This window comes from Dermochelys coriacea, chromosome 6 (assembly GCF_009764565.3).
Source record: "Dermochelys coriacea isolate rDerCor1 chromosome 6, rDerCor1.pri.v4, whole genome shotgun sequence".
Lineage (NCBI taxonomy): Eukaryota > Metazoa > Chordata > Testudines > Dermochelyidae > Dermochelys > Dermochelys coriacea.
The window spans coordinates 62,797,644-62,822,174 of NC_050073.1; the positions used below are offsets into that span (position 1 = coordinate 62,797,644).

General features: G+C 41.6%; 1 protein-coding gene across 9 annotated transcripts in view; it reads right to left on the reverse strand.

Annotated features, from left to right (window-relative positions):
• DPF3 (double PHD fingers 3) overlaps positions 1–24,531 on the reverse strand; it is a 211,444-nt gene that overhangs the window by 104,553 nt on the left and 82,360 nt on the right. For all 9 annotated transcript variants that reach the window (XR_006281829.1, XM_043515701.1, XM_038405246.2 and 6 more), the window contains exons 2-3: positions 20,018–20,178; positions 13,573–13,680 (exon numbers count right to left, since the gene is read on the reverse strand). Coding sequence is in view for 8 of the 9 variants with exons in the window: in XM_043515701.1 (XP_043371636.1) it covers positions 13,573–13,680; positions 20,018–20,178 (269 nt within the window). In the remaining variant the exon portion in view is untranslated. The remainder of the gene's footprint in view (positions 1–13,572; positions 13,681–20,017; positions 20,179–24,531) is intronic.

Genomic DNA, 24,531 nt, shown 5'->3' on the forward strand with positions numbered 1-24,531 from the left:
AGGGTTTTAGACAGTAAATAGTAAAAAAGCTCAGCTCAGACTGCAACCCTGCCCTCCAACACCGAGACATGGAATTCTGACTCCTCAGAGACTCCTCTAATTTGACAGAGTTCCTTGGCTTTCTTCTCATTGCCTGAATGGGCCTTCAAGCTTCCAGCCATGCTCCATTGTTCCATCCTGTGCACCTCTGGAAGAGATGTACCAGGTTTTATAAGTTTCAGAGTAGCAGCCGTGTTAGTTTGTATTCGCAAAAAGAACTATTACAATAACTATTACAATAACTATTTTCTTGCTGGTAGAGAAATGGAGGAGCAAGGCCTCCCTTACCCACTCTGGCATAAGAGTGGCTTTCTCCTCTCCTATTCCAGGATAGCAACTCTTCTCCACATCATTACCTGAGTTCATCCTTCAGGTAAGAATGAAACTTTTTACAATCCACTTCCTGGTTTCTATCTGAAACCAGATTGATAGCACTGAGTAAATAGGAGCTATGATCCACCCTTCCCTCTGAGCTCCAGGTTCAGGGCCCTAACAAATACACAAGAAGAAATTGCCCAGTCTATTGAAAGGTGCTGACTTTTCTTTCCCAAGAGCTCCCAGTGACAATTTTCTCTGTCACAATAGCACTTTATAATACACCTAGAGTGTCGATAAGAATGCAGCTACCTCCAAGGGTGAAAGGCCAGCCGATGGCCACGCTACGTAGTATAACAGTTTTGGGAAGGCAAAATATTGGCAAAAGACACCAAGATAAAATTCCTACTATTTAAACATTCCCTGGAATCTTCAATGTCCATATAGAGCAGATAGCAGCTCAGTACTTTAGATCTTTTCTGAAAGACCTTCTCGCATTAAATTGCGCTGAACCCAAACGAAAATGTGAAGGGCTGAGTTGCCCCGACAGGGTTTAGATGTATGTTTCTTGAGGAAATCTGACTCAAACCTGATGTTTAGATCATTAGGACCAACCCATACAATTAAAAAGTAAATTTATTCATCTATTTATTAAATGTATCAATCAAACATCACTTTGGTCCACATGTAATGTGTTTAAATTCACCAGTGTCAGCTCTAAATGGACTCCTGCAAAATAAGTCAAACATGTAGTCATCCCTCATCCCTTGCCCCTACATACACACCCTGAAGCAAAAGTCAGAGAAAAAAAATAGACAATCCTATTACACTGTGCCCTGAAGGTCAATAGACTGTCTCTGTCAATCCAACAGGATAATGAATTCAGGAGTCCTAGACATCCCTCCAAGCCCTTCCAGCAGCCTTTAGACCATCAAATCTAGGAACTGTTAGCAAGAGTGTCTGAACTGATGGCAAATGTTGCAACAGCAAATAAAGTGTAAGGAGGTCTCTTAGGTAGCCATACCATTTGGCTGTATCTAATACTACTATAATAGACCAGGACAGAAGCAAGTAGATGCAATGCATACTTGAAAACACTAGATGGGGTGAAGGAAGGAGTCTTAGGAAGAAGTGGGGGAGGGAATAAGATGAAATAGCAGCAAGCTTGTATAATCATGCCATTGCATATTCAAGCCAAAGTACAACAGACTTGTTTTGAAAATTGCAACAAAATGTATGAGTCATAGATGTTGTTAGCCTGCATTATGCCCGCAGTCCTCTCCCTTCCCCCACTTTCATCCATCCTCCTTGCCATTTTCAGTAAGGTGAAGTGGAGACAGAGGACAGACATTATTAGGGTCTAGGGCTTTACCACACAGTTTAGTTCCTCTCTGCTAGATGAGGAGGAGGTGTGAGAGAGAGACAAACATCCAAGGGGAAACGAAAGTGAAATACAAGAAGCTAAGAGTTGTGATCCTCCTCTATTACCTTTCATTCGACTAATGATGAGCCAAAGGAACTGCTGGGCTGGGCTGCAAGATTGATGGCTGCAGGCAAACTCCACAGTGAAGAGACAAATGACTGGCCATTCCCCTCTGATGCACAGAGACACATCCATCCTTACAGCCATACCAAACCCAGTCATGCTCCTTTTAAAAAAGGAGAGATAAACACTGGCAGATGGAGGCACCTGGGTGTCCTTTTCCCGCAGAAGGACACAGTTGTACTCTGCTTTCCAGGAGAAGCCCTGTCCATTCCCTAGCATCTGGTTGTGGGATTTGCTAGCTTCTCTCCCTCCCAGAACAATCATCCATCTCTGGAACAGAGTGCAGGTCAGGGAAGCTGAAGAGAATGGTATGACAAGCTCATCAATCTACGCATGCATGTTTGGTTATTTAGCTTTCTTTAAGCTGTTCCTAAACTGCTACCAATATGAAAAAGTGAATAGTGGAAAGGGCAGAATAACTATTAAAATATTGCCCATGTACTAAAGCAGTAGGAAACTAATTAAGATTCAGGATTGAAAAGTGTTTCCATCTGTAGCATTTGCTAAATTCAGGTGTATTTGGGTTATCATTGCTAGCAGGAATGGTGATTTATTTTGCTCATTTGGACTATCAAAACAAAGCCCCACAAAAGCATATACAAGTTCATAGATTTATAATGCTCTACTCTGGGACCTCAGAGTGGAGCCACTACTCCAGACCGAGAGGAGCCAGTTGAGGTGGTTCAGGCACCTAGTAAGGATGCCCACTAGGAGGCTTTCTTTGAAACTCTACCGGGCACGTCCCACTGGAAGGAGGCCCCGAGGCCAACCCAGGACACGCTGAAGAGATTCAATCTCCCAGCTGGCCTAGGAATGCTGGGAAATCCCTCAGGAGGAACTTGTTGCAGAGGAAAGAGAGGTCTGGTCCTCCCTACTCTCCATGCTGTCGCCACAACCCTCATCAAGAAAAGCGGCATAAAGGAAAAAGAAGACATAAGAAAGAAGAAGATATTTATAATGCCATCCCCAGTTATAGCAGCTTCAGAGGATACTCAGTCTTGATTCTTGCTCCATTCAATTAATAGTGTGTTTGCTAATACTGTCCTGGTCTATAGCATCACTCACAGTTACAGCACTGCTGTTTTCAGTTTTACAGCTGTGCTGCTACCTCACTTCAGCAATGCACATGGCAGATGCATCAGTAGCATCATTCACAAATGTCACATCCCTCTTTACATTCCTAGCTACTATGAACTTAATTTTATCATCATGTGCCAAGTATCTCTACCACATCACTCCTGGATATAGCATCACTGAAGTCAAGAGAAGCTACAGGTACTCAGCACCTCTAAAAATCAAGCCAAATGCTGAGATGCCTAAGTGTGATTTAGATGCCTGACAGTATGACCCATATTTGTGAACACCAGCTTTTTCTTCCTATAATACAAGGTTATTTGTTTGTTGGTCTTTTTAAAGGTCTTCTCTGTTGATCCATAGGTCCTACACAGGGTATTTATTATTATTATTATTATACGTATTTCTAAGGCATCCATCCCAGTAGTATCTAGGTGCCAATACCTATATTTAGAAATCGTTCATTTCTCTCAAGAAGGAGGAGTAAAGTTTCCATCCCTCCCCAGCCCATTAAGTGCCAGACTCTTAGATGTACTAATGGATGCAGCTCTATTGGCTGGAGTGACATCCATTTACACCAACTTAGGCTCTGGCCCTAAATCATCAACTTCTTTTAAGGAGGAATAAAATTTTGTGCATTATAAAAGAGTGATATCTGGGTCTGGGAGGTGACATTTAAAAGAAACCACACACATGCCTTCTCCCTCCCAATGCACAGTACACAACTGTCGTCCTTCCCCCAAGGAGATTATTACTGGCAATGTGCTCAGAGGCAAACACTGGTGGTGTCTGAATTTTGATGCATAAAATACTTGTATTTATTATGCATTTAAATGCGAAATGCAGGGAATATTGAAATTAATTGTAATCCAGTAAAACATATTTAATATCCATCAGGTACAAGATGATTATGAGGCTATAAAATGTTGACCCCAGAGAATGAAAATGACGGATTTACTGTGTCCACTGAAGAGGGAGCGGACGGATGGTGGAGAGAAAACTATCACCAAGTTCTCTCTGTGCTCAGCAACTAAGTAAAGCTTGGCTTGTAACATTTTGAACTGGACCTTAATGTTAACATTTATTGTTTATTCCTTTATATTATACATTGGAAAAAAATAATCAACTATAAATGTTATAATATTTCAAGCTACAAAACAACTTAATTTGCCATATACCAAGAAGTTAAAAAAACTGAATACATGAAATTGCCATATTATTGAACAAAATGACATTCCGCAATCTCTCATTTTTTTAAGAATTTCTTTATTAAAAGTGAGTATACAAGGAATAGTACATGGTTTCCTGGTCTAGCAGTCCTTCAGTTTTAGAGGGTTCAGTCCTACAAAATGCTGAGTACTGAGACTCTAACCCAGCAGTTCTATTGACTTCAACGCGACTATTTATGTGCATTATGTTACTTGTGTGCTTAAGTGCTTTGGTGGGATGGGGCCAGAGTGATCAGCACCTTTCAGGATCAAGCCCTAAGGTTTTGATCCTGCACACACTTTTGCATGCACTGAACTCAAGGGATTACTCACATGCCTAAAGATACTCACATGTATAAATATTTGCGGGATTGGAGCCACAGGGCTCAATCCTCCAGATCTTACTACCAGTCATAGGGCACCATTCTCTACTGCTCTGCATCTTGAGTAGTCATTTACACCTGTGTCAAGTGGAGGGTACCACAGTGCCAGATCAGACTGGGAGGGCTTAATTTCATTTACAAAAAGCCCCCTTTAAAGGCACCTTAAAGAGAGTGTAAACAACAGTTAGAGCCACTTTAAGGCCCCTTTAACACTGCCAGAATGGTGTGAAGTGGCCTTCCTACAACTGAAAATCAGGCCCAGAGCATTTTACAAGCAATTTGCAAAAACGTAAATGACTACACAAGGTGCAGAGCAGTGGAGCGCCAGGCCTGTACTGCTTACTACCATGAGCAACTCCATTGTCTTCCAATGGGACTCTTCATGGTAGTAAGCACTGGGAACAGCAGTGTTGGCAGGACCTAGCCCAGAGGCAGTACAACGAAAAGAAGTTAATTTTAGACCATTTTATTTAGCCAGAAATTCCAAATTATTTTGAAGCCTGGTTATTCTCTCTCAGCTGTTTATTGGTAGTGAACTGTAAAACTGCTGGGACCAAACAGTCCTCAAAATTACACTGATGTAAACAAGGAGTAATTATTAAAGTCAATGGAGTCACACCAGTGTAAGAGTAGCACGAGAGAAGAACCAGGCTCCTGTACTGTCAGGACCTTTTCTGACTTCAAGTGTCACGTGAGACAGAAGTTGCTCAAGAGAACAAACTTTGAGAGGTAAATGAGTCGTCTTCAGCAGGGCAGGCATGTATCACTCATCTCATGTGACACTCAGGCATTTGGCAGCCCTGATACACCTCCTTGTTGGGATGTCCTACATCCAGAAGAGTAACAGGCATTCCTCTACACTTACAGCTTTTGAGGGTGTACCAATGCTGGGGAGAATTCTTTTATGACATTTTTATACAGGCTAAAGCCCTAGCACAGATGCAGGTAAGTGGTTTTGCTGGTATAGCTTATTTTGTTTAGGGATCCGGAATAAGCTATAATGGCAAAAGCACTGAGTTCTTTACTGGCATAAGCTGTATCTACACTAGCAGGGTTTTCTAGATATAGGCAAACCTTTTCTCATGTAGACTAGGCTTCTGGAGTTGCTCCTCCCTTTTGCTAAGAAGCACTGAAGTACCTCTTAAATGGCCTAATTTCAAGGGACTTCCCCTATTTTAGTCCTCAGGTTATCTACATTCAACACAGATTTGGTATCCCTCCCCCCCTTTTTTTTTAATTGAAAATTACTTACATCAGAAATAAATAATCGTGAGAGTAACATTATGGAAAAAGTTATTTCCTGTACACTAAAGGAATGAATCCCAACCATTTTACACTGCCATCAGGAATAATTCATCTCTCTCATTCTGAATCTGTGCTGGAACTAGGGGTGCTGCTGCACTCCCTGGCCTGAAATAGTAAAAAACAAACACCAACATGGTTTCCATCAACAGCACCCCCACTATAAAACTTGTTCCAGCACCTCTGAGTCTGCATCACACACTGTATCCCACATTTGAGTCTTGGGAGGTTAAGAGGTATGTGCTGAGGCACCTTCTCTGCAATATGCCAGGCAGCTTCTCTGCTTCCTGCTCTCCCTGCTGGATCTCATCCAGATAAGCAGCTGGCAGTAGGGAGTGGGAAGCTAGAGAAGGAGGAGGAGGACTTATGGAAGTAGGGAGAATGCACAGGCAAGATCCAACCTCAGTTAACACACACACCCACACCAGCTATCCCAGGCACCTGTTACCACACCCAGCTGCCTTAGGCACTCCAGGCCAGCTCCGAAAGAATTGCTCAGCACTTTGCAGGATCAAGCTCTACATGACGAAGGGTTCTGCAGAAGCCATTACTAGCTTCACCAGTGCCATTCATTCCTTCAATTTAATAATCTTCTCAATCCTCTCTGTAATGAGAGCAACACAGGAGTGCTTACAAGAAACTGAACTTTTATTTCCTGGCACCAGTCACAGGACCTGGGTCACAGTTCCAAAGTTAATAGACTTGGCAGAGAACAGGGGTCAGTAGCTAAAGGCCCTTTATTTAAAATGTAAAAAAACATGGGGCAGATTCCTACCTAACCTCTACAGACCAATGTGCTCTCACTGCTTTGCACCATTCCAGTGACACAAAGCAGTTGGAGTGTCCCATGGAATTGGCTTTATGGCTTTATTCAGCTACACAAGAGAAAATGTGAAAGATGTAAATTTTTAAAAACCGGGAAATAAATAAATAATCATTTTTTTAAAATGTGGGAAATTCCAGAAACAGAATAGTTTATATCCAAATCTAATTCAAGTTACTGTGTGGAAACAATGTAAATATCTGACACACCATTAACAAAATAAAAAAACACTTAAAAGCAAGGAAACTCCTAGTTAAGGACATCACAAATCTCACGCCATCCACATTAAAAAAACCCAACAACAACAAACAAATTGGCCAAGAGGTTTTTTTTAAAAAACAGTGACTAAGTTTGGATGCTTCCATTTTTGGAGGCCCAACTTGAGAGACCGTAAGGGTGCTAAAATTCTGTTTACTCCTCTGAAAAATCAAGCTTCTTTCAAGTGTCTGAAGCTGGGCAGATCATTCTTGCCAGATATAACAGAGTCATCCATATTTCAGCACAACACAACTTTAACTCTCATTCAAGATGAATATTATCTTTCCAGCTGCAATCTCAAAATAAAAATATAACAAAAAAAAACCTTTGAAAACAGAAATGTAAAAATTATATATGTTCAAATTAATGGCAGTTTCGCACACAGTACTTTTTTGTTATTATTTCCAAGTTTTGCAGTTTTTTTTCTTTTAACATCTTTCAAATTTGCTTTTGTGTACCTCAAAGAAGACCATTTTTTTATATTTAAAAAGCATGTCTCATTCATTTGAGGCCCATATACACATAATTGTGCATGCAAAAATGCAGGGTCAGCTACGTGCCTCATTTTCACACTCTGATCCAGCAAACCTGTAAATACCCTGCTTTATTGTAGTCATGCAAATCATCTAATTGAAGCCAAAGGACTGCTCACCTGATTTCAGTTAGGCATGTGCTTAAGCATTTGCAGCATCAGGGCCACTGGATAACATTTTCAAAAATAACCTAAAATTTTTAGGAGGCTAAGTCATATTTGAAAAATCAATAGGGACAAAAATTGATAATGGAACTTGGAATGCTTGGGAAAATTTTACCCCAAACTACCCCAGTTTTGCACACATTTTGTCTGTGGTCTAGATTTTCTAGGAATGGTGTCTCAGAGAAAGGCCTAGGTGGCCCAGAAAGGTACAGAATTAACATTTCCCTAGTCCTGATTATTTGCTACTTTTGCATTGGCCTTTGCATTGATCCACAGCACACTGGAGTTAGCGCATGTCTGATTTCAACTGGCTTTGGATCAAGCCACTTGAGAAATTCAAAGCCCAAGTGGCTTCTTCGGGAAGCCCTTTTCCTAATTGTAAGAGCTGGCTCATCCAGGCAAGAAACAGAAGTGACACCATGTGATTTATGAGACCAATCAGTGCTAACCAACACACGTGTAATTTCAAATAGCAAGTATCAAATACTTGCCGTGAACTAGTCCAGCTCAATCTACAGAGGAAAGGGGGAGAAAGAGACAAAAAGTTAGTCCCATAAATTCCAAAGACAAATTGAGAAAATAGCAATGTATTTGCAGATAGTCCACAAATAGAAAAAGTGGTTTAGCTTTACTGACTTAATTATCCACCAAGAATTATTTGCTCATCTAGAAATGGGTATGTTTGATTTTCAGGCATCCAAGATCAGGAAATTCCATTTGGGGCAATATTACACACTCACTCTCATGCCCTTGAACCTAAACAATTATATTAAAAGGCTAAGAAGTTACACAAGATAACTGCTTCCAGCAAGGACTGTACGTGCTTTAATTCCCTTAGGGGGGAAAAAGAAAAGGAGTACTTGTGGCACCTTAGAGACTAACAAATTTATTTGAGCATAAGCTTTCGTGAGCTACAGCTCACTTCATCGGATGCATTTGGTGGAAATGTAAGAAGAGCAAAGTGAACAAACTGCTTAGAGATTTGGACTGGAGAATTCCCCCTCCGGAGGGAGAATCTCTGCTGATCTAACAATGGTGGAGGTAGTGTAGACTGGGCTAAGGATGTGTATAAGGGGATGGGGAGGGGGAATGTATCAAGGGGCAGGAGACCCCCTCCCCCACTAGCATATTTTATACCTGTGGCAGAAGTTAGAGTAAACCCCCTGCTGCTAACTTCTGCCAGGGTTGGGTGGATGAAGATCAGGACATGATAAACGTTTCCCAGTGGCGGCCACTGTCTGCTAAGTACAAACTGGACACAGAAATAGTGGAGAATAGGAGCTTACAGTTCCAACTGTGCAGTGCTTTTGCACTCACTAGTCATCTACATGCTGTCGTGCTTTGCTGAATCAGAGCTGCAGGGACTTGTCCAAGGGCACAAGAGGAATCAATATTTACTTTAGTCCAGGTAAAAGCTAAAACTGGTCCAAAAAGGGGGGAAATGTCAATGAATTTCCTCTTATCCATTTTTCATCAATATTTTCCAAACAGACTTAGAACCGATTAAAAAAAACAAAAAGGAGTGGAGCAGTTAGAAATTCTACAAAACAACATAAATGGCTCATTTTGCTTCCAAATTTCAAACATTTTGAAATTTTCTGACCAGCACTAATACAAAAAAAAAAAAAAGCCTCAAGAGTTCCTGTTCCCAGTCTTGTGCTCAGACTATGAGGCTGGATTGCACTCCAAAGTGATCTAGAAAGTATTATATCTGCAAACATGCTGTACAACCACAGGGTAGACCATATCCAAATGTGCATTATATCTGTTGCTCTTCTATTTTGGCATGCAGCACTGTACCCTATAAAATACTTCATGAAAATTAAAATCTACTCCTCAAAATCTACTCCTCAAAATGTTTCACGGCTTGTCCTCCCCTCCAAGTTTACTGTACGAAGAACAGATGGTGGAAATCAATGGATAATTTTGAGATATTCTCTAGGTCGTCCAGGCATTGTAGGCTTGATGCAGAAATTACAGGGTGAAATTCTATGGCCTGTGTTATGCAGGCGTTCAGACCAGATAATCGTAATGGTCTCTTCTATGTGTCTGAGAGTTATCCAAACCTAACATTTGATTTAACTGTACCATAAAACTGTCATAGTTTCACTGAGATTACCCTAAATAAATAAATACATTTAAAAAAAAACAATAAACCATTCTTGTCACAGAGAAATCTATACAAAGAAATAAAACATACATAATGGGCCTAATTCTTCTCACACAAGTTTTATACTCATGTAACTCCACAAACTTCAACTGGGTTACTCCCAATTCACATCTGTTTAAGTGAAACGAGAGTCAGGCCCTGCACACACTAATCACATGCTATTTGTTGCTCCCTCTGCTGGCCCTGCAGCAGCAATCTGTGCAGACAGATGCCCATACAAGAAAGTAAGCAGAAATAAGCAGGGTTCGTTTCAAATTCTGCAACAAACTTAAGCACTGGCAGATGGAACCAGTGACTATCATATAGAAAAGGAAAAAAGAAATCAGCTGGGAAAAAAATATTATTTTTAAGCATTGGAGAGTATGTTACAAATAAAATCTTCCATTGTTTAAAAAAATGCATAAGTGTTTGAATGAAAAGCAGATTTAAAAAAAAACATTTTAAGTTTAAGATTTGGGGGAATACTGCCAATATAATATGGATTGGTAATGGGTTATGGAATTCCTCACCTTTAGATCAATTCAAGTCCCTGTCAGTAGAGATCAGAAGTTATTACCATCTTCTGGCTGTCAGGTCAAATTTGGGCAAAAATTTAGCATTTTCAATAATGTTTACAGAACCTGAGATCAATTCCTACACAAAAGACCATCGTTGTGGTGAAATTAAGTCTGCAGGCACCTATCTGAGGTTTGGACTCTGGTAAACAACAATTTTTAGGGTCTCGTAATTCCAGTGCACCTTGCTCAATTCACTTTAACTTTTACAGAAATGTTCTCATTTAGCCACAGATCGAACCTACCAATTTTGATTACAATATAATCCTTTTTGCAGATTTTAGGGTTTATAATATAGCAGAAACTCAAAGACAATTATGGAATAATTAAAAAGTTTCCATGATTTTTTTAAACATTAGTGAAAACAAACTTTTCCCCTCCAACATTTGTAAGTGAAACATTGCAGTCTTGCACTACTGTATGAGAACAAAGAGTATAACTAACTAGAAAATGACTGGAACCAATGAAGAAACTTATTAACCTGTTTTAGTTGGCCAAGCTGAGAGAAATGCTAAAAGGAAACAGTCTACATAGTAAAAAGTGGATTTGACCTTTTTTTTCTGCTCTAATAATCAAGGATGTTATTAGTAACATAGATAAGGAAAATTGAGACACAGATGATCTTGTGGCTAAGGCACTGGACTGGGACTCAGGAGATGTGGGTTCTGTTCTTGGTTCAATTTCCGACTTTGCCACATACCTATTGTGTGACCATGGGCCAGTTATTTAACATCTGTATGAGTAAGTTCCCTGCTACATAGTTGTGCAGTGCCTAGCAGAATGGGGCCCTAACTCCTGGCTAAGTCTATAGCCCCTACCAGAACATAAATAATAAAAATACTAAAACTGTCTTTTGAAAATATATGATTTTTAACGTGACACTGTCCATTTAATGCACCCAATCCTGAGAGGCACTGAGCTCCTGGGCTATGATAAGCAACTTTCGTAGGAGATGAGGGCACTCCTCACTTTCAAAGAAGAGCTCAGCACCCTTCAGGATCAGGTGTATTGTCAGTTAGAGGATTTGAGGTGGTTGGATGAAGGGCACTACAGATTGGCTATAAAGATCCATGTGCAATCATACACAGACACACAGAGATTTATTCCCATGAGCCATAATGCTTATTTCTTAAGATATGAAAGATCTCACCATTGAAAGATGGAGTCCAGCACATGTGAAATTAAATGTCATAAATATTTAGTGTAATTCATAATTGCCTGGTAATACAAAGTGATAATGATGGCTATATTGTCACTTTAAGTAGTTACGGCAAATGAACTTATGTAGTATTTTATATCTGCCGCATGGTCTATGGGTTTTCATAATTAGTATTAACATAAAAATTGCTAGACTGTTGATCACATGATTTTACTACAGCTACCTATGCAACTGTCCCAGTCTGTAATGGCCGAAGAGAGGTGGTTGTCCAAAGGTTGCTGTAGCAACAGCTATTTAGGAGTTAGATCACAAGATGTGAAGATAATTACTGTTAAGTGAAAATATTTCACAAACTAAATTCCACATGCACAGCGCTGGACACTAAGAGCATCATTAATTATCAGAGAGATTTTTGTGAAATGTTCATATTAGCATGGAACTAAAAAATGAAAGAGAAAATACTTTAATGCAATTGCATTTCACACTAAAGGGGGCTTGTATTGAATGTATTTATTTTTGATTACCAAATGCAATACTCTAATTGGCTGAGACATGGTCCTGTTCTTTGACATTACAGATGGAAAGTGCTATACAGTGCAAAAGTATATTGTATTATCATTATTATTTTATTACAATAGAGTAATTTCTCCTTTACACTGTGTGAGATCACGATCTGTCCCCTGGTTTTGATTTTGTCCACGGTTTGTAACCCTTATTTGGCAATTACAGTACTTCCTTCCTTTTACCCATCTTATTAGTGACCTCTGCTATCATGGGGATAATGAGCCAAAACCTGGTCTCACTGAAGTCGACAAGAATTTTGCCTCTGACCTCCCTGGAGTCAAGACTTGGCTCTGCATCTTTTCTACCTCCTGCTCCACAAATGACTGCACTAAAATCAATTCCCTGGTATTGTTGCTCACCACTCAGTTCCAGGACACCCTTATGCTGTCAAACATTTTTTAATATTTTGTTAATTTATATTTTCGGTTGAATATGCGTGTTTTATACTGGCTGTGTCTCTCCTCTTGAAAACCACATACAGCTCCCAGTGTGTTCCCTCTTTCTCATAAATATACAACCCTAAAACAGTATGCCTTTATTACTAACTGCATTGAGGAATGCACCACACTGCACTCTATCGGACACAGCTGCTGATCCTCCACATCTGCTTTACAATAACTCATTCAGCATCCAGACTCTCCATTTCAAATTAGTTTAGTGGTGAGGAGGAGCACCAAGGATAGCAAGGGTGAAAATCAAAGGGACTAAAACACACACACAATGTGCCACATCCTCACTAACTGTTATGATTAACTATTTAGATTGCAGTAGCACCTACTGTGCTAGGCACTACACAAACTTATCAGTGCACGATTCTGCACACAAATCAGTGGTCTCACTCCTCTTCCTAGCAAAGATTTCACAACAGAGGCCATAGCGAAGCTTCATGTTACTAACACTTTGGCGGTCACTATAACAGGGTTCAAAAAAAAACTAGATATGTTCACAAAGGATAGGTCCATCAATGGCTATTAGCCAGGATGGTCAGGGATGGTATCCCTAGCCTCTGTTTGCCAGAAGCTGGGAATGAACGACAGGGGATTAATCACTTGATTTCCTCTGGGACACCTGGCATTGGCCACTGTCGGAAGACAGGATACTGGGCTGGGTACTTTGGATACTTTGGTCTGACCCAGTATGGCTGTTCTTATGATAACTGATTGTCCCTTTATATCCTTATGAATGGAAGACAAGATTCATATAAGTGGGTTCAGCTCCTGGTAGTTTCAATGGGAATTACACCCACTTATGCCAGGGAGCAATTTCGCCTGCAGACCTATATTTATTTTATTTTCTAAAAAAAGAATTGAGATTTTATCAAGTCCATTGCATAAAGAGAAAAAGAAGGAGACAGGCCAAGACAGAGTCCAGAGACTAAGCACCAGCGCTGTGCGTATGCCAGTCTTCACTTAATCCACGACACCTCAGTGAATGCAACACAGAGGAGAGAGAAAGTGAGAAAGAAACACAAAACACGTACCAGGTTTAATTTCCAGAAGCTTCAGCCTGGAGTCCTCAGGAGGATGTAAGCGTCTCTTTTTGCGCCAACAGCGAGCAGGATATGTGTACAGCTGACCTGGGGCCAGTCCTGTGGGTTAAAAGCAAAAAATAAATGTGGTCCCATTTGCATTTGTAAATCCCCATTATTTTCTCAAGCATCTCTGTTTCTCCATTGCCAGTATTACCATACTATAGGGTTCAATCCTGCAAAGTGAGAAGCAGCTCAGGCAACTGAAGGCATTTGGCATCCCAGAAGCAGCTCAGCATCTTGCAGGATCAGCCCTACAGAAAAGCCACATGTCTCATGAAACATATTTCACTCTGCACAGGGGTTCACTGCAACCAGAGCTCCATTAAAAAAAAAAAAAAAAAAAAGAATTGAACCGATAGGATGGGAACTGCTTTAACCCCCTGGACACAAATGGTCATTTTTGAACAACTTGACAATATCAAACCTATGTCAATAATGCAGAAGAATCCTACCATATGGTGATAGCGGAGTGGTCTAAGCCAGCCTTACATAACAGCAAAGAACATTCACCAAACCAGGAACAAAATCTACTCCCTAAACCAGATGTTGATTATGAAAAAAACTGACACCCTATTTACTTGTGAAAACTGGGCCATCTCAGTTGCTCACCCCAAAGGAAAAAGCAAATCAAATTTGGCAAGTGCAGCCTAAGTCTTCAGTTTGAAATATGGAGATTCCCAGAAAATAAAGTTCAAATCCCAGCAGGGTCAAGCCACCCTTTATCCTCTTGAGGCAGTGTGACAAAGTTCCTCCTCTGCCTTGGTGGGTCCTGCGCTTATTGGTGCAACCTCTCACCTCAGAGGTTCACAGCAGCCCTCAGTTTGGCCACTTTCATGGCTCAAATCTGCCCTTCACTCAGTTACCCTCCTCACTGGCCAACATGGGGAAAGGAAGAAGAACAATCCCCGCAGTCTCTGCTGATCCACCAAGTAGATCGGGGAACAGGCCAGAGACCTTCCCCTCTGGTGGAACCCACAGTCCAGTTCAACTCCTCCAGTATCAAGTAGGGAGTTGGAGGGATGGAGGGATGGGGGCAACCCGGGCCCGCCCTCTACTCCGGGTTCCAGCCCAGGGCCCTGTGGATTGCAGCTGTCTACAGGGGCTCCTGTAACAGCTGCGTGACAGCTACAACTCTCTGGGCTACTTCCCCATAGCCTCCTCCCAACACCTTCTTTATTTTCACCACAGGACCTTCCTCCTGATGTCTGATAATGCTTGTACTTCCCAGTCTTCCAGTGGTATGCCCTCTCACTCTCAGCTTCTTCTGCCTCTTGCTCCCAGCTCCTTGCACACACCACACACTGAAGTGAGCTCCTTTTAAACCCAGGTGCCCTGATTAGCCTGCCTTAATTGACTGTAACAGCTTCTTGATTGGCTGCAGGTGTTCTAATCAGCCTGTCTGTCTTAATTGTTTCCAGAAAGTTCCTGATTGTTCTGGAACCTTCCCTGTTACCTTACCCAAGGAAAAGGGATCTACTTAACCTGGGGCTAATATATCTGCCTTCCATCACTCTCCTGTAGCCATCTGGCCTGACCTTGTCACAGCAGATAAACTGAGCACCAACAAATTCACTGGGGGGTGGGAGGGGCTTTTGGAGAAGATCCTGAAAACAAAGTTCTTGTCTGTCCTGCATGAATTGACACCTTCTATAAGACCGGGGGTTGGCTCTGGTGGCCTTAGCAACAATTTCCCTTCCCTGTTATGCGGTGCAACAGTTGTTACACTCTACCTCAAAGAATGCTGCATTTCAGTGGGTTGTGTATAGTCTATGACTGGCTTTGGAAGGAAAAACACTGAATTACCTAGCTCTTCTATAGTGCTTGACATACTTCTTCGAGGCACTTTACAAACCTTAACTAGTATTTAAATTGCTATTATTAAGGTATACATTGTGACTGGCTATGGGTCATTGTGGGGGAGCATACAAGGAGTATAACCCTCCCACAAACATGCCCTGTGTAGGGGCATTCACAGTCTTACTTTGGTGTAAAAAATGGTGAGAGAGGAGAATCAGGCTCCTTGACCTGTCCCCTTGAGATGTGGGATTTGGGTAAAATCCTGCACCTGAGCTTTAACCCAAAACCTAACTTTTTTTTTGTTTTTTTGGTAAGATTTGAAAAGCTTTGGTTCTATTGTTTCTCGGTCTCTCACAAATTGGTACTTCTAGGCTCCAGAAAGATGGTGAATCACAAACATCAAAATACTAAAAGCTCAGATGGAAGCAGGAAGTCCCAGAAATATTGTAGGAAGGCCTCCAGCCCAATTCGTCACCAGATGGACTCAGATAAGCTCCTGCAGGCCTCCAAACTGACCCTATGAACCTTTTGAGGGGAGCTCTCCTCTGCTATTCAATAAATCCCTGCTCAGCAGTGTTCAGCCAGCCACTAAATAAACTTTCACTTGATCCACGCAGGTTTGATACCATTTTCAAGAGGGAAGATTTACACCATTGTCCCCCACCCCCCGACCACCAATCTATCAACATGATCAAGTAAAGTGTGAACCGTTGGTCATTTTTGTGGAGGAGGTGGCAAGAGAGAGGGCCTTTTACATCTGCTTTGAACCTACCTCCCCTACGCTGACTCTGCCTGTGCCCACGGTAAAACATGTACAGTTCTTGCCCTCTCTAGTACTTGCTGGGTTGTCTTGCACTGCTGTGCCTTATAGGGCAACCACAGAAGGTTCCAACGATTTGCTTATAGAGGAAATAGCAGAACCTGCAGTGAGTTATGTTGTTTATCTCATTAGTGTAGGAGAGTCATAACTCAAAGCTTGCGTGAAAGGCTGGGGGAGGAAGGGAAAAGAGGGAGGGAGTTATGTGCAGTGTTGTGTGAAATTAACCCTGAACTGTGTCGTGAGAGGCAGCCTTCTGATGCCTTTACAAGAGGGCTGTAAGAAACCAAGTTTATCCATGGGGCGTCTGACTCTCCTCTCCTGCTTTTAAACCTGTGTAAGTGAAAGGAGGTGCTGGATCTTTTCTGTTCCCTATGTGCAGTGCTTCAGGTTAGAGATGGGGGAAGTGAAGGCCAGTAAACAAAGCAAAGGGGTGCACACAACCCAGACACCAAAGTGGCTGGTGGAGAATTCTCATTGGTTTAATACTGCCACAAGCACAGTGTGTGCAGCCTGGAAACGGCAATGCTCACACCATAGATAGATGCTGTGTCCCGTCACAGTGGGGCTACAAGAGATGGATGGTACAGAGAGACCCAAGGGAGCACTAAATGAGCTAATCACATCAAGGAACAGCAAAGCGAATATGGGGGAGGAGGGATTCTTGCTTTCTTTCTAAATCATTATAGTTTAAATAAAAAAGACCTCAGGTTTGGTTAGCTGATGCAGATACCGGTGGCTTCAGCCTATTTCAATTCTAAACGAAACAGGTCTTGCCACTAATCAGTCCCTCATCACAGCCCTGTGAGAAAGGGAAACGCTATTATCCCCATTTCATAGACACAGAAACGGAGGCACAGTGATGCGAGTATGGCTAAGGTCGACAAATTTGCCCAAGATAACAGTGAGTTAGTGACAAACCTGGTCAAAGAACCCAGCTCTCCAGGCCCTATGCTTTAAACACTAGACAATGATTCCTCCTATAAATATCAAGATAACAGTGTGCCTGGCACAAGGCTGCCTCATGCCATCCTTGTAGCATATGCTCCCTCCAGCATCTGGCTTCTACATATAATAAATGCATACCTGCTTATGTGTGTGAGTGAGTTCAAATGGATAAAAACAACCATATCTTACTCATAACCAGATGCTGCAGGAACAGAAGCTCTTGGGGTAAATACATTAACAACAACAACAAAAAGCAAAAATTAGCTTGTTTTGCCAAAGCATAATCTCTCTGGAACAGGGAGCTTTCAGATGAAACAAAACCAACGGTGGTCAATAAAGATCCAATGAGACTTTTCTCATGGGAAGGAAGGTCCCCAGAGACCCAGACAAATTCCAACTCAGGTAACTACATTCTGCCTACCCAGACTCGTCCTGTAGTTTCGAGTGGATAAGTATCCTTCAGAACTTATCCTAAATGATAATGTAGTGTTGATGTGCACTAATATCACAGCTTCTATATCCCACACCAGGAGTGGCTGCACTTCGGTGATCGGTGACTTGACTCCCACGTATCCTTTACTTAGAGCTGGTCTTACTTTGGGTATTGTGAAGTTTAACTAGTTAGGGCCAACCCTATCCTCAGGACTTGTTTACATTGGGTGGGGGTGAGGTGGGAGGTGTTATGCTGGAATAGCCATTCCCCATCAATTCCATGTGTGGATGCTCTTACCCTGGAATGAGAGCACCTTATTCCAAATTAGTTTAATCTGCTACCAAAACGAAGTAAACTAATTTGGAATAAGGCAATCTTATTCCAGAATAAGAGCATTCACACATGGAATTAATTGGGAATAGTTAATCTGCTTTAAATTCACATGCTACCTTATTCTGGGTTAATATTTATGTACACACAAGCCCTGAGCCCTGGTGTGCAGGTGGGGAACAATTCAAGATGCCTTCCCCCATTCTGTGCCCTGTGAAATGGCCAGGGAAAATTCCAGTCCCTGAACTTGGTGGAATGTAGGAACTGTTTCCTCCATGTGTCCCTGGGCCAGCTATGACTCCACCTGGCCAGTCACAGAGAAAAGAACAGGCTGCACCATTCCAAGACTGTGGAACTGTCTACCACAAGAAATAAGAATGACCAAGGACCTCCCCACAAACAGAACTAGACACAAAAACTCGCATCTTGGACTTAGCTTTCCCTCAACCTGCACATGTACAAAATGCACATGAACACACACAGAAACCAAGAGCTAGAAACTAATCCAGACATTTCCCCCAGAGGTTAGGAAGAAAGAAAGAGTGAGATATTGTTATTTCTCTTCTTAAACACTTGAGACATTCAGATTCTATAGCCATTTAAGCACCTAGATAGATTTGCTGAAACACATGCAAAAAAGTGGGGCTAAAATGAGGGAAGGCAACCTGCTTCCTGCCACTATTCTCATTTGCAAAAGCATCACTACAGAGTTTGATCTGAACACAACCAGTCTGCTCCCTCCACAGCTGCAAACCCCAAGAACCAAAGCCACTCACCTTACTTCTGCAAGTAGGCCCATTGACTTCAACAGGACTACTCACAAGAGTAAATAAGCAGGACATGGCGCTAGCACTGCACACATAGATGCTGTCCCTTATTACAAATCACATTCGTCTTGAGAGACCCACATTTACTCTTCTGCCCCACCACCAACATCACTACCACTGCCACCATCATATTGGTAGGATTTCATTTTTGCTTATTGTAAATGATTTATGCAAAAAGGAAACCCATGAAATACAAATTATACAAAATACTATTTTGGCTCTAAAATGAATTACACATTAGTTAAGGAGCGGGTGCAACCTCCATTATCCAACCATCAATTATCCAAAACAGAGCTATATCATTGAATGTCTATTGAACTGAGAACATCTGTTATCCAGAACCCCAATTATTTAAAATGTGTACACTTCCCACCAAGGCATTTGGATAATCAACCCTTTACTGTAAATTTTGGGTGTTCCCCTCTTATTTTGGGTCTTTGTCCCAAATATTGAAAAAAAAAACTTGGCAGAGATCAAAATGTCAAAATTCCATTCTCTCAACAAATAATGCATCTGACTACATTCTCAATTACTTCAGTGGGAGTTTTGTTAGAGTAGGGTGCTTAGGGTTGACCCAACGATAATACTTAAATTTCCATGCAAGGATCTCAATCTGCTCTACAAACATAATGAATTAGAACCTGATCGAAAGCCCATTGAAGTCAATGGAGGTCTTTCCACTGAATTCAGTGGACTTTGGATCAGGCCCATACTGCCCTCATAACATATTTATGGGGACATTTATCCTCCTTTCACAGATGGAAAACTGAGACAAAGAGGTGAAGACCAAGTGATCTGTCTAAGGCAGAGCTGGGAAAAGAATCTAGATCTCTTGACTCCTGGTCCCCTGCTGTAATCACTAGAGCAAAGTGAATTTCAGAAAATAAGACTCTCCTTAAATGTATGTTTCCTATTGAGAAATAAGGTTGGTGAGAGTCCTCCCTCCTTTAGAATATTTCCAAGGCTCTCTTGAATAGAGGTCCTCTATTATGCAACTAACTCAGATCAATAGCAATAAAGGAGCTGTGATGATGCAGCATTAGAAACTACTATGTCAAGCAATAGAAAGAATAATTAGGATCCACTCACTGCAGTTACCGAAGGGAATCCCCTCCAGGCCAGTAGGTTTAGGCAGCTTCTCCTATTTGTGTGGCCCTTAACAGGTTTGAGTTTTTAGTAATTAAACCCCGTGAGGGCTCAGCGGCCTGCCCTCCAGACACACACGCACAGAATGCTGTCTACCTGGTCCCCGATGCCTCTTTTCCATCCAGATGTAGCAGTTGTTCTGAGCTACCCCAGTCTGCGAATCTAGGAAGGGGAGGCGGACGCTGCGCTCAGCGCACAGCCGAGAGTTGTAGCTGCGGCAGTGCTCGATGGCTTCTTTGTAGAACTGGTCTCCAAGTCTGCCAGGAGGAAAAGAGCAGAGAGTAAGAGATTGCTTTGGTCTCCCTGAACAAGTCATGGAAAGAAGGGGACATGGGGTCAGTTAAAAATGGATGAGCGGAAATACTTTCCCCAGACACATTGTATGCATTAACCTGAGGCACTTACTGCCACAGGGTGTCACTAAGGCACAGAGAGTAGTAAGAGTCATAAGAAGATTAGACATTGAGGGTATGTCTACCAATTTTATACCAATTGCAGCTGGGAGTGAGAGCCCCAGCCTAGGTAGACAGACTTGTGCTAACAGGGCTCAAGCTATCTTGCTAAAAATGGCAGCGTGGATGTTGCTGCACTGGCAGAGGCTCAGGCTAGCCATCCAAGCTCAGACTCACCTGATCAGGTGGCTAGCAATATTATTAGTGTGATAACTGAAGTCCTGTTCATGCAGGCCTGTCTACCCAGACTGGGATGCTCACTCCCAGCTGCAATGTAGACAGACCTTAAGGATAATGCAAACGTCAGTCAGGGAAATAGATGGTAACGGGAGGCAAAGCTTTTCACTTCTAGTTTGCCGGTTCAAATCCGGCTCACAAAATGAGCCCATAGTTTTGTTCTGTATCGAACAGCAACTTCCACAGTATGTTTGAACAACTGAAAATCTGCTTTAAAAACACTGGGCCAGTTTAAAAGAACTTCATTTCAAAACCTGCAGACACACACCTCCGCTCCAAGGCTGGTCCTGAAGGTGAGATGCATGCTCTGCATGCTTATGGGTGTGTGCCCCCTGAGCTAGCAATAGGGACTTATCTGTGCTCCTAGGTAGAATAATCAGGGAGAGTGGAGAGCTAAGTACAGCTGCACATAAAGGGTTTGGCTTGGTTACCCCATAGTTTGTAAAGTGCTTGTGGTCCTTTAGATGACTGGCACTATAGAAATGAAACATACCAGTATGTGCAACATGGCATACGGTGATCACTGCAAGGGACAGGAAAGAAATCTAACCTTTGCCCCTTTACAGCTTTCCACAGTTGGCTTAGGGCACGGGCCAGGAGGTAAAAAGAAAAGGAGTACTTGTGGCACCTTAGAGACTAACAAATGTATTTGAGCATAAGCTTTCATGAGCTACAGCTCACTCCGATGAAGTGAGCTGTAGCTTACGAAAGCTTATGCTCAAATAAATTTGTTAGTCTCTAAGGTGCCACAAGTACTCCTTTTCTTTTTGCGAATACAGGCTAACACGGCTGCTACTCTGAAACCTGGCCAGGAGGTAGGATACTAGATTTACCAGCATGACAAATCCATTGTTCTTGAGTTTATAAAGGTGCGATGATAGTTAGAGAGACTTCTGATTATCGTATAATTTATTTGATAAATAGCCATTTGTTCCAAACTTTGTGAACCCTTCGGCTTCTATAGAGAATATAAAAAAAAAAACTGCACACCAGAGATAGCGCTAAATCTCCTAGTTACAGCTTCTTTAATAGCAAGAAAGGCATACTTTCAACAATGTGGGGCTAGATTCTCCAGTATGTTGTGCCACTTTGATGACACAGTTTGGCCGTTGAGCTGGAGCGTCACAAAGCTGCCACAGCATACCCCTGGAGCTGGCCCTCGTCCTATTGGGTGAAATTCAGCAATGGGCATAAGTTGATCAGAAAATAGGTGTAAGTGGTAAAGTAGTATAACTTGCACTGAATTTGGCATTAATTAGTCTTCAATAAGAGAGAAAATTGCCAAGGGAGCAAAAGTGGAGGAGAGAGGGAAAGCAGCCAATAAAAAGGTGTCAGATATAGGGGCCACACATAACAGCCGATACAACCTCAAGCAGCAACAGCTTTTCAGAGGACTGTCCAACTGTTTCTTGCAGCAGACAACACTCATGGTATATCTAGCCCCTCTCAGCCCCATCTTCCCCTTCTGTCCACTGGCCCCAGAACCAATAGAGGTGTGGCCTCTTGCATGCAATGTTGATGATGAAGGGAGAGGACAGTAATGTGGACGTACAGTCCATGCAGAGAGAGATCTGCATACAGCAGGATCTTCTCTGCACTCAGATCCCAGGGAAACAATACTAGGCCCCTTCTTCCAGAGGAAAATGAAAGCTGTACTGTATGCACATACTGTATGAGATTGACTGAGTAGAAATGAAAACTTATTAAAAGCTATAATTAAAGCTGGCTTTCACATTCACTTGTGTAATCAAAGTCAGTAACAAGGAAACTCAGATTGATCAAAGAGTAACGGTTCTTCTCACACACATTTTGAGTATCAGCAATGCTAAGTCAAATTCCTTCCTATGTTAAACCAGGGATGTTCAGACACACGGAGGTCTTTATAGAACAAAGAGTAGAAACTGGATGAAAACAAACTGTCACACACTGCACAGGTTCTCTGTGTAGTAAGAATCACACACACCCCACCCCCAATGAAATATGAGCATGACTGGCATACTGTATTAACAAAAATTCAACAGAATAAACTACAGCAACCAGGATAGGAGTCATAGCTGGAGACTAATTCAGTTTCCATACTGCTGTAAACTGAAAATAACTGCAAATCTTTGAATGTTAAATATTTGGCTTAAAGTGACACTGTCAAGTATGATTTAAGCCTAAAATTTAGGTTTTCCTACAAGGGGAAGAAAGGTTTTCCAAAACTTAAATGTGTTTGATGATCAGTAGAAGCTGACAGTGTAGTAGATCAAATTCATCCTCCATGTAACTCCACTGAGAATTATGTTTGGCTGGAGACTAGATATTTAATACCAATTGTAATTATTTTTAAATTAGAGCTTTTTCTCTTCTATAAAATATGTTAATTAGTTAATTGAGATGTGAAAGCAAGGTTCTGGTTTGGACTCAATCAACTCTGAACTTTAGGGAAGTTTGGATCCAGATTCAAACTTCACAGTTGGCGCTTTTATGATGAGCAAAATCTAAAACCCCCAAATCCAAACAACTCAAACTTTGGAGAAGTGGGGATTTACAGTGGTGGTCTGAGGATTGGGCCAAGCTCTGGTTCTGAAGACTGAAACCAGGGAGAATAATTGACATTAAAAAGCAAAGCAATATTTTATTATATCAGTTACATCTTAATGGAAAACTTTGTTATTTTGTTTGTTTTAACATTGAACTTCCCTGGAATCACAACACGAGTAAATTTGGCCCACTCTGAATTTTCATTACATTTTTAAAGAAATGTGACCAAAAGCATTTTTGAATGTAAACATCTTCTCCAGTGCTGCAATCCAAACATGACAACTTCTTTGCTTATGCAGGAAAACCAAGAAGTAATATTATTAGTATTAAAGGCATCAAAGGAGGTCAAGAGCCCATTGTGCTATTTGTACGTACACACAAGAGAGACAGACTGCCCCAAAGAACTTACAGTCTAAATAGATAGGACAGACAAAGAGTGGGAAGGGAAACAGAGAACTGAAGTGACTTAAGCAAAACTTAATGGACCAATCTAGTTTTACTGACCAAGTTCGACAAAGAGTAAAAAGTAAACAAACCACATTAATAGTGAAAAGTAAATTAAACCTGAAAGAATTTTTAAAATGTAATCATTTAATGTAGTTAGCAACATGAGTTAGGAAAACCATTCATAAAATATGTAAGACCTGCCTCTCATCTCTCTAAACACCAGTGTTATGCTGATACAATTACACTGACTTCAGGGGAATGTCACTGGCATAATACCCATGTAACAGGGGGGAGAATCAGGCCCTATGATTTCTGTTAGGTCTATGTCCTTTTAAATGTTGAGAAATGAAGATTTTCTACTTATCAGTAACAGTCTGATCTAACCCTGACCAAAGTCGATGGATAATAGTCCTTCCCTTCTTGCAATCTTTGTCTATCTTGTCTATTTAGACTGTAAACCCTTCAAGGCAGAGATATTTGTCTGTATAGTACCTAGCACTACTTTAATACAAGAGTTAGATCGGGCCCTAGGTCACTATTAAAGACAGTGATCCTATGTTACACCTTAGCTGCTTTGTACCCCTTCACATCCTTCAGGATTCCTCTTGAATACAGGAAAGTCCAGGCTGGCATACAGCCAATGTAGCAGCTCTATGCCACTCCTTCCATCCTGCCCTGGTACAGGGTACATTGCCAGAGGATGAGTGCATGCTACCGATCTCTAGCTGCTAGAGTAGCTCAAAGCTGGGCATAATTTAGAGCATTCTTTAGCTCCTGTCACATCTCAGATTAGAAACCAAGGGACAAAATACTCATTAAAAACATATAGCCAGCCAACCCCAGAAGAGATCACACTCACTTATCATCCCCAGAACTTTATGTCATTAAAATACAGCTCCTAGATTCTTACCAGACGCTGGGTACCTCCACCTTCAAACTTGGATTGGA